Here is a 17525-nt window from a genome sequence, read left to right as displayed (position 1 = left end):
TAAAACTTTATTCTATGTGAACATAAAAAGGTTCTTTATCATGAAAACATTGACTAAATGTTTCCTAAGAGAAGAAATCCTACTCTAGGATATCATTGAAAAATCGAAAGGGGGAGGGGGGGGGTCTGAGAAAGATTTCTATGGTTGGGGTGGGTCTGGCTCAGGGGGAAATCCTACTGCATAATGCTGACGGTTCAATGTAGTACAATCTAGGTCAGGGAACACCTTACCTCACAGTCATGATAAATTCTTACAAGTCTATGATCCTTGGTACAATTTGCTATTTAAATAACACATCTTACCCCTCCTACATTTATTGCACAGCTGGAATGAAATCTCAGTATTATGCATGCATATAGTGTATAATGGTAACTAAAACTAAAATTGAAGCATTTTATAAAAGGGTGAGGTAGAGGGGATAGATGCACTGTGTAAATTTACTTAACAAAACGGAACCTGCATCTCAAGTAACAAAAAATAAGCTAGCCTATTTCAGTAATTTCACATATATAAGCAGCTGGAGTCCAGGAATATTTAAGCAGGGTACATGTAGTGTTGTGAAATGTCATCGTAAATTAAGAGCTGTGATTTATTGAAGTTACAATTGCAAATAATATGCTTTACATCTGAAGAAATTTTAAGAAGGCTGACTATCAAAATATAATTCCTAGAAGCGTGATCTAATTTTTCACGTGACCTTCCTGCTCGAAAGGTATGACCAGGAAAGAAAAGACAAAGATTAAAATAAAAGAAACAAAATAAAAAAGAGACGGGCAACATAATGCATCCTCCATTATCCAGTCCAGAGTCCAGATCTTTATATCACCATTGATAATTATGAGAGGGAACGGTCCTGGCAGTTTTTAGTTATTCTTGGATTTTTTAAAGTGCAATGTAATTTCTAGCTAGATTGATTTAAGGGATGAAAAAAAAAATTGCAATTGATTTTCGTCTTTGACAAATTAGGTCTCCATGCACATGCCAGCCCATCTGAAGGTAGGTAAAAAATGGACTACCTAAAACAGTACCATCTGGTGCAAATTTTAAATCACCAAAGATCTTCTTCACTGAAACACTAGCATGTTCCGACGTTGAGCTGCCATGAACAGCATTTTGGAGAATATTTTTGCCATATGCTGCACGTAATCTGAAAAATATTTCATCGAAACCATTTACTTTTAAAGCATCCTTTAAACAGCAAAACCATCTCAAATTGTGGACCTGTGTGACCAAGCCAACACTCAATATGAAAAAGATTAAAAAATTTCAGGTCTTAAAATACACCTCTAATATCTATAATCACAATACATACTTCCATGATATTTTACTATTAACTAAAGTGCATGGAAATAGCATTGTAACCACAAAATAGCAACACGTCTCAGTGTGTACTGCATCTGAAGCTCTTTTCACAAAAAATCTTACAATTAAGATAAATTTTTAATATACTGTAATTCTTTTATAATTCTTCACTGATATAATTAAACACATACGAGTCGGGATTTTCTTCCTTTGCTTTCTCTGGATCTGTTGGACCAATCATGTCGCGCCATCCTCGGACGGCATCTTCTCGTGATAGCACCATTATGTAAGTAGGTCCACTGGAAAACCATTGCACATTTATGTTTTTTATGAATTCTACCCTGTACAGAAAAGCACTTCATCCTAAAAGAATTCACACTCTAGGAATTTTTACATCACTAATATTGAACACATAAGCTGTGTTTCTGAAACACAATGCCTATGAGAATGGTCATATTCAATTGTGGAAAATTTAATCTTGGCCTTGGTGAATGACCTTGATCTTTAGTCATATAACAATGATTTTGACCCCTGATCAGTTCACCGTGCCTTTAATAGTTCAAAAGTTATCATCCAGATTAAAGTAGAGAATACAGAAAGTACTGTAAAAGTGTTTTCTTCAAGTTGGGGGTGAAGTACACGTTTTTCCACGTGCAACATTACACAAGGGGAAAAATACACGGTAACTGAATATGATATATATTGTATCAATCAAATATTCATCGCTATACGCGGGGGGGGGGAATGGGAATGGGAATGGGAATTTATGCGCTTATTGTGTGACCGCATAATTAGTGTAAACTTCCCCCACGCGTAAAATAACAGACAGACAGATAAGAAACAATATGATCTTTGATCTCAAGGGCATAACAAACAAACCTGGTCATGTGATCCACTAAGTCATTGTAGTAGTCCTTATCTTTGTGATCTGCATAGAACTCTTCAGCAAGTTCTCTCGTTAATTGTTGTTCTTTGGTTGCTGCTATTTTGAATCCAGATTCATTAATTCTGTCAATAATCTCATCTGTGAAAACAAAAGGGAATAACATTTAGGATACCGTAGTCACTTGAGAGCATCCTATGGCGCTGTGTTTTAAATCTGACATTTTATACTACCTAATCTTTTATGTCTTGGATCAAAATTCACTAAGATCTGAGCTCACAATGCCCCTGCTCAAAAATCTATTTAAGATTTCATCTAATCAGTCCATGAGTCTCTTAAGTTGAGAGTTAAAACTCTAAGAATTTCTCTGCTTTGTCTCGATCCACCCTAAGGTAAAATGACGTGGCAGTCAGATGGGTTCTACCACCAGTGTCAAGATAGCTCAGTTGGTAGAGCACCTGACTAGAGATTTAGGGGGCCCAGGTATGAATCCAAGTCTGGTCTGTTGCATTTTCTCCCCTTCTGTTACAGATATATATATCATAGGAGGCCATTCAGTTTTGTTTTAAATGTCTATTTTGATGGAGCTATAATTTGCATTTGCTTCACACTATTATAACAAGGGATGAGTTAACAGACATTACCCATAATGACTTAGGAAAGAACTGAAAATACTCAATATTATGAAATTTGTTCCTAGAATGTACCTTTAGTTCCTACTGCATCAGGTTTAATAACTGCGATTGTTTGTTCCACTGGGAAGAAGAATTCGAGTTCCCGTTTGGCTGCATCCTCCGAGTCAGAACCGTGTAACATATTGATTTTGGTGTCATCCAACGCAAACTTTGCTCGTAAACTGAAAATTAGTTCATGTTGAAAATTAGATGAATTATACAAACAAAATGATAATGATTTTTAAGCATTTTATATCTTTAAACAAAGCAAACCACACACAAGCTGTCATTTATTGCAGTCTTGGAGCAGTAATCTAACTGTCTATCAGATATCTTATATCAGATTTTCCCCCCATTTATCCAATATCTGCTTTGTTTGCGAGCATTTTTAAATCACAGAAAATAAAATAGTGTAAATTTCATAACACTAAGCATGGTTTTTGAAATAGAAATGTTCACTGGTATGTTAATCCTGTAGATCACTTAATTAAATGTGTAATTTTCCTTGCGTTAATCAACACACCATTATACCCAGAATTTTCATACACATAACGGTAGATGATTTTATGACTGTTGTCTCTGAATACCTTAAATAATGATAGACCTTACAAAAAATATTTTAATTGCTTTAACAAATACATGTATATTCATTGGAGCAAATTGGATGGATCATTCCTTTTTTTCAAATGATTTATCAGAGGAAAACAACACAATACATGTATGTCACCCAAAAATCAAGTTCCAAGACGGATTTCACATTTGTCATTAAAAGGGCTATATATACATGTACATAAATGTCTTTACTTTTTACGACATGTAATTCATACACGAGAAAAAAATAGAGTGAATTGTTTTTTCATGATCATTTTAAAAAAAGCAAAAATTCTAATTTGCATAAATTTAGTATACTGTGGATTCCGGATTCCTAAATATATGCGAGGAATTTATTATCAAGTAATTTCGTGAGAGGTATTACTTGCCAAATAAAATTACTCCCTTTTAAATTTCTGCAGCTAGAAATACACGCAAGATTTCTTGATTAACAGACGACACGTGACTTCATGTTTACACAATTTGACGTATACAAGTCATTTTGCCATACTAAGTACTCGTGTAAAATAAGGAAGCTACAGCACTCTTTAAGGGTCTGATTCGTGGAAAAAACCTGATGTACAGTATTAGCATATACTACATGTTCAGAATAATGTGACATAAATTCACCTCTCCGGTGCCTCTGTTTTGGCTTTTTCAACCTCAGTGGGCCCCAACATATTTCTCCACCCTGTAATGGCATCCTCTCTGGCCAGACCAAGTGCAAGGACAGGACCACTGCATAAATTAAAGATAGGATATCTGTTAATTTCTGGAAACACACACAAATCAAGGCAGTAGTGTACATATAAACCTTATCCCAATAAATCCCAAAATACATGTGGTATTTGAAAAAAAGTTGGAAAAAGATTAGATGTTAATTTTTTATGACAGTCAAAAATAGATATTGCAATAAGGTCATAAATTGAGTCAAAACAGATCCTGTATGGAAAACATGTAAATAACCAGAGCAATGCTGTAAACTATTACTACACATATATCTACTTATTTTAGTGTATTCAGAATTTGGTGTAATCAGAACTAATGTATCATTAGGCATTAATATAATGATTTAGCATTTCATCTATGTATGATTAGTGAATAGATAGAGACTTTTATTGTGAAGCCATAAATTAGTTTTCTTGTTTTACTGCCAATTCAAGGCACTACAATATGAATAAGCTAAACTAAGTACACCACAGTAATTAAGTACTGTATATAATCATTATGATGTAGTGACTACATTGTATATAAAAGAAAGTAATCCCAGCTTATTTCACCTTGTCATCCTTGTAACAAGTTCATCAAAGTATTCTTGGCCCTTGTGGTCTTTGTAGAAGTCTTCTGCCATTTCCTTTGTAAGTTGCATCTCTTTCTGCATTGCCACTTTGAACCCTGCTTCACTGACATTGGCTAGGATTTCCTCTGTAGAACATCATACATGTACACATTTACAATAAATCAGATCAAATTTGGCCAAGTAGGACAATTTCTCCCAGCAATGAAATACAGAAGAGGCACACAGGCCTGATCAGTCACCTGAGTATGTGTTAAAAGTATCACTAGCCTCAAGGGTTACCAAATCTATGACAATTTTCCTGCTCTCCATATATCCAAGATAAATTCTAATATTCAGCAGAAGTATAAAACAAGATGTGTTCTTAAAACACAAATGCCCCCAAAAGTGCCCATACTGATGAAAGACTTTACATGATATAATATATGTTATATTAAGAATACAATTCTATATGACTATTTAAATAGACCCGTCCTAGAGTCAGAACCCTGGGATTGCAAAATTCACAATTTTCATACACCAATCCCTATCTGTTTTTCCTAACTATACATTTAGTTTTTATACAGTATCAGCAAAATTAAAGAAGAAGTCTTTCAAATGATAGAGACAAATAATAATCATGCACTAAGATAATTTTGCTCCAACCCTGGAACCAAAACCCCTACCAATAAAATTTACAATTTTGGTAAAGAACTACTTGCTCCTTCTAAATATCCACTTAATATCAATAGAATTAAAGATGTTATTTAAATGTTTTACACATAAACACTATATACACTTAATATCAATAGAATTAAAGATGTTATTTAAATGTTTTACACATAAACATTATATACACCAAGTTTGGCCCCACCCTGAAGTCAGAACCTCTACCCCATGGATCTTTAAATGTACTATTTTGGTAATTAAACGCCTTCCTGCTCTACATGCTAATAAATTTAGTTTTTCTTAAACAGTTGCTGTTGCAGAGAAGACATTTGAAAACTGGCAGTTTTTGTTCTACCTAAGTCTAAGGATGCGGGGGTGCAGACAAATGAAGCACATTATGATTAAGCACAATGATGGAAGACGCACAACGACGGATGCAGACCAATAGCAATAGGTCACCTGAGTCACTCAGGTGACCAAAAAACATTGGTCACTCTCTAGAAATGTAGAAATGTAAGCTTATGTAATCAGCTGTGTTTCTGAAATGAGAATGGTCACATCAATAAATCCAAAAATGTTATGTATTAATCCATACAAGGCCGAAAACAAAATGTAATGTAGGGAGAGTCATCGAGGTAACTATTCAAAAAAATGTTTGAAATTGTTAATACAGTGAATGAATTGGAATTATAAGAATCAAACATTCTTTTTAAAGAATTCATTGATGTGTAAACTCCTGACTAACTTAAGATAAAAGAGCTTAATTCTATAATATATCTGTGTGTGTGTTTTGTGCCTGTGTGTAATATGATCTAGTATATACCTTTATGGTTTCTGAAGGCATCTGGTCTAATAAGTGCCAAAGTTCTCTGCATTTTGGGTTTTCCTTCTGAGGCAGGAACAACATAGTCTGGGAAGAAGAAAGCCAGCTCCCTGAAATATTCAACACCACAAAATTTAGATTAAACAACTGAAATAATCAACACCACAAAATGTAGATTTAATAACTGAAATATTCAACACCACAAAATGTAGATTTAACCTTGGCAACTATATTTAGGTAAAGAAAACCTGAATTTCTACTAGACTTCGAAGAAAAGTAGAAAATCACTTTGAGTGGACCTACCTCATTGCCATATCCTCTGAGCTACTGCCATGGAGAGCATTCATGAAGGTCTTATCACCATATTTGGCTCTCAAGCTACAAACACAAAATATCATAAAATCTTATATCACAAGAAATTTAACAATGTAGACAATGATCTTAGCAAAATGTTTTACTATTACAAATCTAACCAATATCCTCCTGCATTTAATGGATGTACAGGAAGACTGATCAACAGCTAATCGAATCCTGCTAGAATACGAGGGCTGTTCGATATGTAATATGTATTCTACGATATCTCAAAAGCATTTGACTCAAATAGTGAAATGAACATTACATCCCATCAAAGTATTCTCCGCGGTTTGAACTACATAATTTCAATCTCTGAATCCATTTCTGAAATGCGTCACGGTACGCTGATTTAGGTAGACCTCTGAGGCACTGACTGATGGCTTAGCCAAGGGCTTTTCGGGACTTGTAACGACGACAAGATAAGAACTTTTTAAGTTTTGGGGAAAAAAAAAAGTCGCATGGGGCTAGATCTGGAGAGTATGGTGGGTGTGGCAAGACGGTAACCTTCTCTAACTTCAAAAATTGCTTCACAGGCTTAGATGTATGTGATGGAACATTATCATGAAGTAGATGAACATGCCTAAATCCTGACACAGGGCGTCGTTTATGATAATATTTCTTGAGCTTTTTTAGTATAACATTTCAGTAATACCGACCTGTAACACTTTTGCCCTTCGACACCGGAATTTGTACGGCTATACCATCACATGAGAAGAATATGCAATAAAGAACCTTCTTTGTGCTTATGGTTCCTTTGGCAACTATACAGGCCTTCTACCGTGTTTAGTTAGCCATATTTTGTTTCCAGTTTTCCTTACTGGTTCGAAATAGTGAACCCATGTTTTGTCAACAGTAACAATGTTTGCAAATTGCCTTTGATTGAATTTGGGAAACATTTTGAGCAATTGCTTAGCGGATTGTACTCGTACCCATTTTGGTCGTCTGTCAATATATGCAGTATCCATCTGGCAGAAATCTTTCGTACTTTCAAAATATGCTTAACAAGAGGCCCATGGGCCACATCGCTCACCTGAGTCACCTTGGTCCATATCAGAAGATTTTCCATATCTATTTGCATGTAAAACCGTAGTCCCTATTATGGCCCCAAACCTACCCCTGGAGGCCATGGTTTTTGCAAACTTGAATCTACACTATGTCAGAAAGCTTTCATGTAAATGTGAACTTCTTTGGCCCAATGGTTCTTGGGAAGAAGATTTTTAAAGATTTTCCCTATATATTTGTATGTAAAACTTTGATCCCCTTATAATTGTGGCCCCATCCTACCCCAGGGGGGCATGATTTTAACAAACCTGAATCTGCACTATATCAGAAAACTTTCATATAAATCTCAGCTTTTCTGGCTTAGTGGTTCTGGGAAGAAGATTTTTAAAGATTTTTCCTATATATTTGTATGTAAAACTTTGACCCCCTATTGTGGCCCCATCCGATCCCCAGGGGCCATGATTTTAACAATTTAGAATCTGTACTATATCAGGAAGCTTTCATATAAATCTCAGCTTTTCTGGCTCAGTGGTTCTTGGGAAGAAGAGTTTTAAAGATTTTTCCTATATATTTGTATGTAAAACTTTGACCCCCTATTGTGGCCCCATCCGATCCCCAGGGGCCATGATTTTAACAATTTAGAATCTGTACTATATCAGGAAGCTTTCATATAAATCTCAGCTTTTCTGGCTCAGTGGTTCTTGGGAAGAAGAGTTTTAAAGATTTTTCCTATATATTTGTATGTAAAACTTTGACCCCCTATTGTGGACCCATCCGACCCCCGGGGGCCATGATTTTAACAATTTAGAATCTGTACTATATCAAGAAGCTTTCATATAAATCTCAGCTTTTCTGGCTCAGTGGATTTTTAAAGATTTTTCCTATATATTTGTATGTAAAACTTTGACCCCCTATTGTGGCCCCATCCGACCCCCGGGGGCCATGATTTTAACAATTTAGAATCTGTACTATATCAGGAAGCTTTCATATAAATCTCAGCTTTTCTGGCTTAGTGGTTCTTGGGAAGAACATTTTTAAAGATTTTTCCTATATATTTGTATGTAAAACTTTGACCCCCTATTGTGGACCCATCCTACCCCAGGGGGGACATGATTTTAACAAACCTGAATCTGCACTATATCAGAAAGCTTTCATATAAATTTCAGCTTTTCTGGCTTAGTGGTTCTGGGAAGAAGATTTTTAAATATTTTTCCTATATATTTGTATCTAAAACTTTGACCCCCTATTGTGGCCCCATCCGACCCCCGGGGGCCATGATCTTAACAATTTATAATCTGCACTATATCAGGAAGCTTTCATATAAACCTCAGCTTTTCTGGCTCAGTGATTCTTGAGAAGATTTTAAAAGATTTTTCCTATAAGTTTGTATGTAAAACTTTGATGCCCTATTGTGGACCCATCCGACCCCTGGGGGCCATGATCTTAACAATTTATAATCTGCACTATATCAGGAAGCTTTCATATAAATCTCAGCTTTTCTGGCTTAGTGGTTCTGGGAAGAAGATTTTTAAAGATTTTTCCTATATATTTGTATGTAAAACTTTGACCCCCTATTGTGGCCCCATCCGACCCCCGGGGGCCATGATTTTGACAATTTAGAATTTGCACTATATCAGGAAGCTTTCATATAAATCTCAGCTTTTCTGGCTCAGTGGTTCTTGAGAAGAAGATTTTTAAAGATTTTTCCTATATATTTGTATGTAAAACTTTGATCCCCTATTGTGGCCCCATCCGACCCCCGGGGGCTATGATTTTAACAATTTAGAATCTGCATTATATAAGGAAGCTTTCATATAAATCTCAGCTTTTCTGGCTCAGTGGTTCTTGAGAACAAGATTTTTAAAGATTTTTCCTATATATTTGTATCTAAAACTTTGATCCCCTATTGTGGCCCCATCCGACCCCCGGGGGCCATGATTTTAACAATTTAGAATCTGCACTACCTAATAAAGCTTATCTATAAATTTCATCTTTTCTGGCCCAGTGGTTCTTGAGAAGAAGATTTTTTAATGACCCTACCCTATTTTTACCTTTTCTTGATTATCTCCCCTTGGAAGGTGGCCTGGCCCTTCATTTTAACAATTTAGAATTCCCTTTACCTAAGTATGTTTTGTGCCAGGTGAGCTAAAAATGAAATGCACCTGCGATAGCGATATGCCAACAGCTTTGGCAATATCACGAATTGTGTAGCTGCCATCACTTTCAATTATTTCTCTGACTTTTGAGACATTTGCCTTGCCTGTTACAGTCACAGGTCAGCCAGATTTTGCTGCATCTTTGACAGACTCTGTGCCAGTCAGAAATTTCTTTCTCCACCTACGAACTGTTTCATAAGATACCTTATCAGACCCATAAACTTCCCCCAATTCAGTAAAAATCTACATCACCGAATGACCAAGTTTTGTGCAAAGTTTCATATTTTAAGCTCTAATTTCTTCAATATTCTCAACCCGTTTTCCAACCATTTTTACAATAGTGGTCAACAACTGTCTTTATTAAAATGACTATAAGTTTAAAACTATGTGGAGCTGAAGGCTCATGTTTATACCATGGAAAGGTATTAAATAGAGCTATTCAATAGTATCATCATCTACGAAATCGTGCAAAGTGTTATTGTGCTGTGGTACAATATACATTACATATCGAACAGCCCTCGTATAATAATAGATTTAAACAAGAGGTACTGTGAGCAATGCTCACTAAGAATACCCCCCGCTTACCCAAATCTCCCAAAGGGTGTTGTTAATAGGTATGAATTACCTCTTTCCTGGGTGTAAAAATATGGTATGCCTTAGTAGAAGAAAATGGAAGATATAGTCCGAACACAAATCCATGGCATAAACCTATAATTTTGACCTTGAGATCAAAGGTCAAGGTCATAAAGAGGTCATGAATGTACATGACACATAGTCTCATGGTGATACACCCATGTCTTATGGTATGACTATGTCAAAACCCTATAATCAATTTTGACATTGAGGTCAAAGTTCAAGGTCATATCTTAGAGGTCATGAAGGTACCCGACACATCGTCTCATGGTGATACACTCATGTGTCAAATATGGTATGCCTATGTCAAAGAACAAAGAAGTCATGGCCCTGACCTTGAGGTTAAGGGTCAAGGTCATATAGAGGTCATGAAGGTACTCAACACATCGTCTCATGGTGATCCACCTGTGTGCCAAATATGGTATGCCTAAGTCAAAGAACAAAAAGTTATGACCCGGACACGAATCTGCACAGACAGACAGACGGACAGAGTGATTCCTATATACCCCCCTGAACTTCGTTCGGGGGGTATAAATATGAACATGAACAAAATCATTGAATTGAAGACTTAGAATTTGGCAGATCTGCACAGCTAAAATTTCTAAAAAACCAACCAATGACACTTCTTGCTTGTTATACAATTCTTATAATACATGATTAATTGATATTTGCATCAATTTGCAAGAAGTTTATAAAATCTTAAGTCCTGCTTTTATTGATATATCCCTCATAAATTCATATAAATCTTTGGAATATAGCAATAATATGATTTTACATTCTTGTGATATGACAGAGAATGGATATCGCGTCAAATTTAAAAGTACTCATGAATTGCTATGTATCTACAGAACACATGTTGTAGAACCCTCTCACCTCTCAGGTTGAGCTTCCTTGGCTTCCTCGACAGCCGTTGGACCAATCAGATCTCTAAATTCACTGATGACGTTATCTCCCGTTCTTCCCTTGGTGAGAACAAGGACGTGAGAATTTCCACTGGTCATGAATTTGACTAAGTCATCAAAGAATGACTCTTCCTGAAGATGGCTGTAGAATTGTTTAACCTCCTCTTCTGTCAAGTGACGTTCCTCATTCTTAAGAATCTCAATACCGTGAGCTTCAATCTGCATCATAAAAAGTATAATCAATCTAATGTTGTTTTAAATCCTTGCAAGCTCATTTCATTCATACAAAATGAGGTAAAAATTTCCCATGCTACCCTTAACTGCATGCACTATTATATATATATTACTGACAGAATATCGGGGAATATGCCTGCCTAAGGTTGCTGCATGGTAAAGGGGAGTGAGATTGTGAGATTTTTTCCCATTTATAACAAGACAATGGACATCAACGTGTTTTTTTTTACTCACATCAGCAATAATCTCCGGTACTTTGCCGGCAGCGACTGCATCAGGCTTGATAAGACACACTGTGATCTCCTTCTTACCCTCTGAAATTGCATGAAAATAGCAAGTTGTAACACCTTGTGACCAATATCATTACAAATTTATAAAGAATCAGCTGATGATTAGAGTATTACGAATAGATATTATAAAGAGAGAGAAGGATGACAGTAGTCATTTTATATTGATAAATATTGATAGGTCTGGGAACCAGACACTTTTGTCAATATCAAGAAGTTTTTTCTACAAAAAACAAAGTTTGGTAATACCAAGAGAAACTGCATGTATTGAGAAGTAAGAATTAAGAGTTAATTTAACAAAAAGGGCATATAGAGAGTAATTAGAGAGAGTATTTTTTGCATTTTGTTGACAAAAAATGTATGTGCACTTTTGGAAAAAAAAATATTGAGGCAGGCTGTACAATTTCATCATGCAAAAACAAAATGTAAAAGCATACAATGCAATAATAAACAATCAAAAGAATAGAGCTACGAGGGTTGTCCTTAAAGTTTGTGGACATTTTACTTTTTCTGTTTCTGAGAACTCATGTCTTAAAATTTTCAGTTTTGGGAAAAAAAGACTTCCTAACAAACTTTACGTACAACCCCCGTACATGCATTAATGGCTGGAAAAAAGGCTATATTAATTGTTAATTAATTAATATTCAATGGTTTTTAATATAAACACAATCCAGATCAGCAACATGCATATATAGATTGTAAAGCCATTATTTCAGTAAAGATGTACATAAATTCTTAAAGGGCATAATATAAACTCAGAAAATACTAGTTCTCCAAAGAAGATTACCAAGCTGTCAAATTACTGATAACTTTACTGTAAGAAATGTCCGAATCTGATTCATCTTTTGGAGAGAAATTAGAATAACTCGGCACGCATTTAGATAAAGTAGATGGAAAAGAAATAGAATTTTTGAATAATCATAAAGAAAAATTTTATGCCTATATTTATCAAGCAATAAAATAAGAAAATTAATCTCCAGACTGAATCTCTCAATCTACATACAAACACATCAGCTAATAAATTACTCTACTAAGAAATGATTGTATTCAAAACATAAAAGCACTGTGGAAAAGTTTTTCTCGGAAGGTACCAGTACTAAATTGCTCACGTTACCTCTCTAATAAAAAATTCTTATGAAAAAAAAAATCAATTGTCTACAACTTCTTTGAAACACTCTTTTCTATTGATAAATTTACTATTTCCAACAGTAAAGTTATGCTCTACAAAACTGAATAAAATTCATTTGTGTTAAAGACTTGATATAAACAGAGAAAAATTAAGGTAAATGGGGGATTTGCATTAAACTGAAACCTGAACCTGGTAATAAATCATCCGAGTCCCCATAATTTACTATTTCTCCCTTATACTTCATTCTTTTTCCTGCAGAAAAGTACATAAAACACACACGTATAAGCATGACTTTAAAATCTTGACGACTTCTTTATTTTAACTTTAACTCTAGATCTGTCCATGAGCCTCTTGTTAGATGAAATTTACCTAGATGTGACATATGAACTATAGTTTGGGTTATGTTCTACCCACGCTACTGTGAGAGCAGACTTATTTCATAGTATCATCTTAGACCAGACCCACTGAAGTGTAAAATTTTGGTCAGCATACCGACCTATTTCATAGACGTGCTATCATAGACCAGACCCACTGACATGTAAAATGGTGGTCAGCAAAAAAATTAAGCATCCAGAGATGTACTATATGAACAAGTTTGGTTACGACTACACTTGTCACAAGGTGAGAATGGCAAGTAAAATATATTCCTTTTCCAGTGTCACCAAAGCATGAAATGTAGGTCATATGCAGCATCTGCACCATGAATAAAAGAAGCATCCAGATACATGATCTAGCTCCATTTTAATTTAATTTGCCAATAGAAAATGAGAACCAATCTAAACCTTATCTTTATCCAGAGCCCCCCCCCCCCCCCCCCCCCCCCCCCGGGCCCCTCCCCACCCTCATTGCTGGGGGTATAATAGCCTATATATACATATGTAACCATGAGGACATTGAAAAATAAGGAATGTACAGGTCAAATTCAGTATGCATGCTTGTCAATTTCTTATCTACCAAAACTAACACTGTATGCATGATGCAGACTAAAATTCATTAATTAATACATGTATTATTTAAAAAAAAAAAGGTTATGTTCATGTAAGTAGAACAGACAAAAATAAAGCTGCCAACCCAGACACGGGTTAAAATGATTTCTACTAATTGAATAATACACATACAGACGGGATGAGAGTGTAAATAGCTAACAACACTAGAAAATTAAGTTTCAAATCTGGTTTTGTCCTTCATGCCGCTAAAGCATAATATATATCTGCAAACAATGCTGGGCAACGTTCTGCAGCTTTTTGCAACAATTCATATACCTTTGGCAAACCTAGATTGTGGACGGCCCCCTGTGTCCAAAAATACAGGAAGAAAAATCCATCAGACACAATATATAGAACATATAGAGAAATGTAGCTGCAATAATGTACGTATATAGCCCTCTCTGATTTTTATTTTTTATCCCGACATTTTCAAAAAATTTATATATATATCAGAGAGGGTTACATTATTGCAGCTAGGAGAAATCAAGATATTTTACTTTCACTGAAAGAAAACTTCTATCAATTTGCTTCCAAACAGTTAGTACAATCAGTAAAACAGGGAAATTACAACAGATACAGAAGACCCCAAAAAATAAGAATTATGAATACTAAAAACAAAAGAAATTTCAGAAGTTACCAAAATGAAATATGCATAAAAGATGGCACCCTATGTAAAAAAGAATTCTCAAAATCAATATATTTTTTGTAGTCATTTTAGTTGTATTTAGAAGATAATTATTAGAAATAAATGGACAATGAAGTTTATCTGGTCACTGAAAATTCTCAAATAAAACATCAACTTTACAATTTGAGCATTTGAAGAATTGGATATCACTCATAAATTCTAGCAAAAATTTCGGAGAAACATTGATCCATTAAACTACATGAAAATAATCTAGGGGTTTTGAGAATTCAAGGAAGGAAATGAGGAAAATTCCATGCATGTAAGGTAACTGGATGAGGTGTCTTTTTTTAAGGCAATATAATTAATTCAACACAGAATTGTGGATCATGGGGAGGAAAAAAAATTTAACTCGATCCAATTGGTACAAACCAAAACAGGGAAATGGGTTACCTTCAGCTGCATCTAAATAGTTAATAATCAACAATAAGAGTCTTTCAGAATTCTCATAAATTAGACAAACTAATCTCTACATAAAATAAATATCTATCTCATTGACAGCACTTTGAATATTCCATGCATTACAAGCTCTATCCAGAGTTATTGTTCCTTACTCTCACTTACACCTCTGTCAACATTTCAGCTGTTTTTCAAATATTCTTGAAAACACCACCTAAAGGCTTGTTTATAAACAAATACATACATACAAAGAGAATGGTTATGAAATCATTAATGTTGACGGTTACATGTTGAATTACCTGGCAGTATGCTGAATTGTAAATGGTACATAATTATATTTAGGAGCCGGATTATTTCGCTCCGACTGAAATATATTACACAAAAAGTTATTGAGAATGAATGTTGTGAAGCGTAAACACGACCAAATGAAGTTTTTAGAAGACTGCAGCAGAAAAAAACTGCCACCTGTGCATGGAATTGAGACTTTGACAAAGGTGTATATGTATATGAGGTGTGAATGAAAACTCATGTTAGAGATTATCTAAATTTGTGAAATGTGTTAATTTTTTTTTCATTTAAAAGATCGATTGACTTCAAAATTTGCCAGAAAGATGAATTAATCTTATATATGTTACATCTATTAAAGTAGAGAAAAGCCATTTCAATTTATTCAGTATAATTTTTGTTAATAAATGATTTATCATAATGAACAATTCGTATAAACATTGATAACAAAATGAATAAGTCTTAGAGAGTAATTCTTTTATCAAAATGGTAAGAAAAAAAATTCTTAGATAGAATAGATCTTATTTATAACTGTGAATTATTCATGTCACCAATGACATAATTTCTTCTTCTAACATAACATTTGCACTTGTACAAAGTATTTATGATTATACATTTGTACTTACAACGTTCAAACTCTCTAAGATTATCTTAGAGAGTTTGAACGTTGTAAGTACAAATGTATAATCATAAATGCTTTGTATTTATATATAAAACCTAAGAACAGTTGACCTTCAAAGTCGGAAATCCAATGTTTACAAACGTTTTTATGACCGTGATACTTACCGTCTTCTTCCTCTTTCTCCTCTTCCTCTGTTAACTTTTCTTGAGATTCCAGCTGAGCAATGTAAGGATCCTTAATCTGTCAAACAAAAATTTCACTATAAACATTGCCCTGGTAATTTCAAACATGTTTCAATTTCATTCTGACTTAAATGCTTGAACCTGAATATCCCCAATCCATTAAATTTAATCTGATATGAAATACAAAGCCTACCTCCTTCCTTTCACCCTGTCCTTCCAGCACTTTATGCTCATGTTGCAGTTGCTCTGTGATAGTTCTAAGAATTTTAGGAGAGTTTGCTCCCCTGACAACTGCTACTAAGACACCTCCCTAGAATGAATTTAAGTTAAAATCAAAATACCAATGTACATTCAAGGTCACATTCAAAATATATCTGTCTACAAATGACCAACTACTTAAAATCTGGAAGAATTTCAAGAAAATATGATATTGGATAAAAATCAAACTTAAATCATGCACATTTTCAGTGCAATAAACCATTCTTTTAATGCATAAAAATTGAAAAGAATTCAATTTATCTTGTAAAACATTTCAAATTACAGTTAAAACTGACTAATTCATTGCCTATGTAATCTGTCTCAGTTTATATATTGACCCTAATATATTTTATTGTGTCATTTTCCACTTTGCAGTTTGACATCCTGACTAATCTGTCAAGAAGTTTATCTCTCAGGTCATTTTGAATTAGACACATTTTACTAGAATTATATCTTACACTAGAAGTATATGAACAGAATTTCTGAACTTACAGCAAAAAAGAGGAAGCAAGGTTCACAATGCCCCCTGTACTTCTCCAAGGCATCAATGGTATCGGCTTTGGCCTAAGTTTATTATATAACAAAAACTTGAATTAATGCTGAAAATTGTAACTGAAAAATAACAATTTGATTTTAATGGTATTTACATAATTTTAGCTATATGCATGATTTTAAAATTCTAATTATCATAATATTTCATTTATAAATTAATGCACTCATCATTTTTGGTAGAAATATTATACAATTTGAATTTTTTTTCTACACATTATAAATCTTTTATATGGTTATATATTAAAAGAATAAGACATTTGTATAACATGGATTAAATACTGTATTAAGAATGCAGAAATTAAAACTGGGTATAATCCAGAAAGAAACACTCCAAAGCAGTGAATACACACACAGCGAGTCAACAGTTGTTATCTATCCTAAATGTCATCGGGGAAAAAAACAATTCATCTAGAGGTCTATGAGCTTTTTTCTTTTCATTACACTTAAAATTCATGGTAGAAAGCTCCATAAAAAGCAGAATTCAAGTTCTGTATAATGACAAATTCTGTTTTGTGCCAAAATACTGAAATTCCAAGAAAAAGATTCAGAATCGCAATTATTTACAAAACAGAGCATCAAAACTATTACAATGCATTTCATCTTACATATTACAAGCATCTATCTAATATGTATTATGAAAAAGC

General features: G+C 34.3%; 1 protein-coding gene across 31 annotated transcripts in view; it reads right to left on the bottom strand.

The window, feature by feature from the left end:
* The window catches only part of LOC125679608 (thioredoxin domain-containing protein 3 homolog), a 33911-nt gene that overhangs the window by 11128 nt on the left and 5258 nt on the right, over positions 1-17525 (bottom strand). For 9 of the 31 annotated variants that reach the window (XM_048918936.2, XM_048918935.2, XM_048918937.2 and 6 more), the window contains exons 4-17: positions 16822-16893; positions 16265-16381; positions 16054-16129; positions 13099-13167; positions 11734-11813; positions 11237-11484; positions 6522-6596; positions 6219-6328; positions 4731-4875; positions 4081-4188; positions 2893-3041; positions 2182-2326; positions 1494-1601; positions 1017-1147 (exon numbers count right to left, since the gene is read on the bottom strand). In XM_048918936.2, coding sequence (XP_048774893.2) covers positions 1017-1147; positions 1494-1601; positions 2182-2326; positions 2893-3041; positions 4081-4188; positions 4731-4875; positions 6219-6328; positions 6522-6596; positions 11237-11484; positions 11734-11813; positions 13099-13167; positions 16054-16129; positions 16265-16381; positions 16822-16893 — 1633 coding nt within the window. Of the gene's footprint in view, positions 1-1016; positions 1148-1493; positions 1602-2181; positions 2327-2892; positions 3042-4080; positions 4189-4730; positions 4876-6218; positions 6329-6521; positions 6597-11236; positions 11485-11733; positions 11814-13098; positions 13168-14177; positions 14208-16053; positions 16130-16264; positions 16382-16821; positions 16894-17525 lie in introns of all 31 variants that reach the window. The other 22 variants (XM_056156363.1, XM_056156368.1, XM_048918941.2 and 19 more) reach the window with 8 other exon arrangements.

Source organism: Ostrea edulis, chromosome 2, assembly GCF_947568905.1.
Source record: "Ostrea edulis chromosome 2, xbOstEdul1.1, whole genome shotgun sequence".
Taxonomy (NCBI): Eukaryota; Metazoa; Mollusca; class Bivalvia; order Ostreida; family Ostreidae; genus Ostrea; species Ostrea edulis.
The sequence above is the reverse complement of the archived record's forward strand: the minus strand, read 5'-3'. Positions and strand labels throughout refer to the sequence as shown.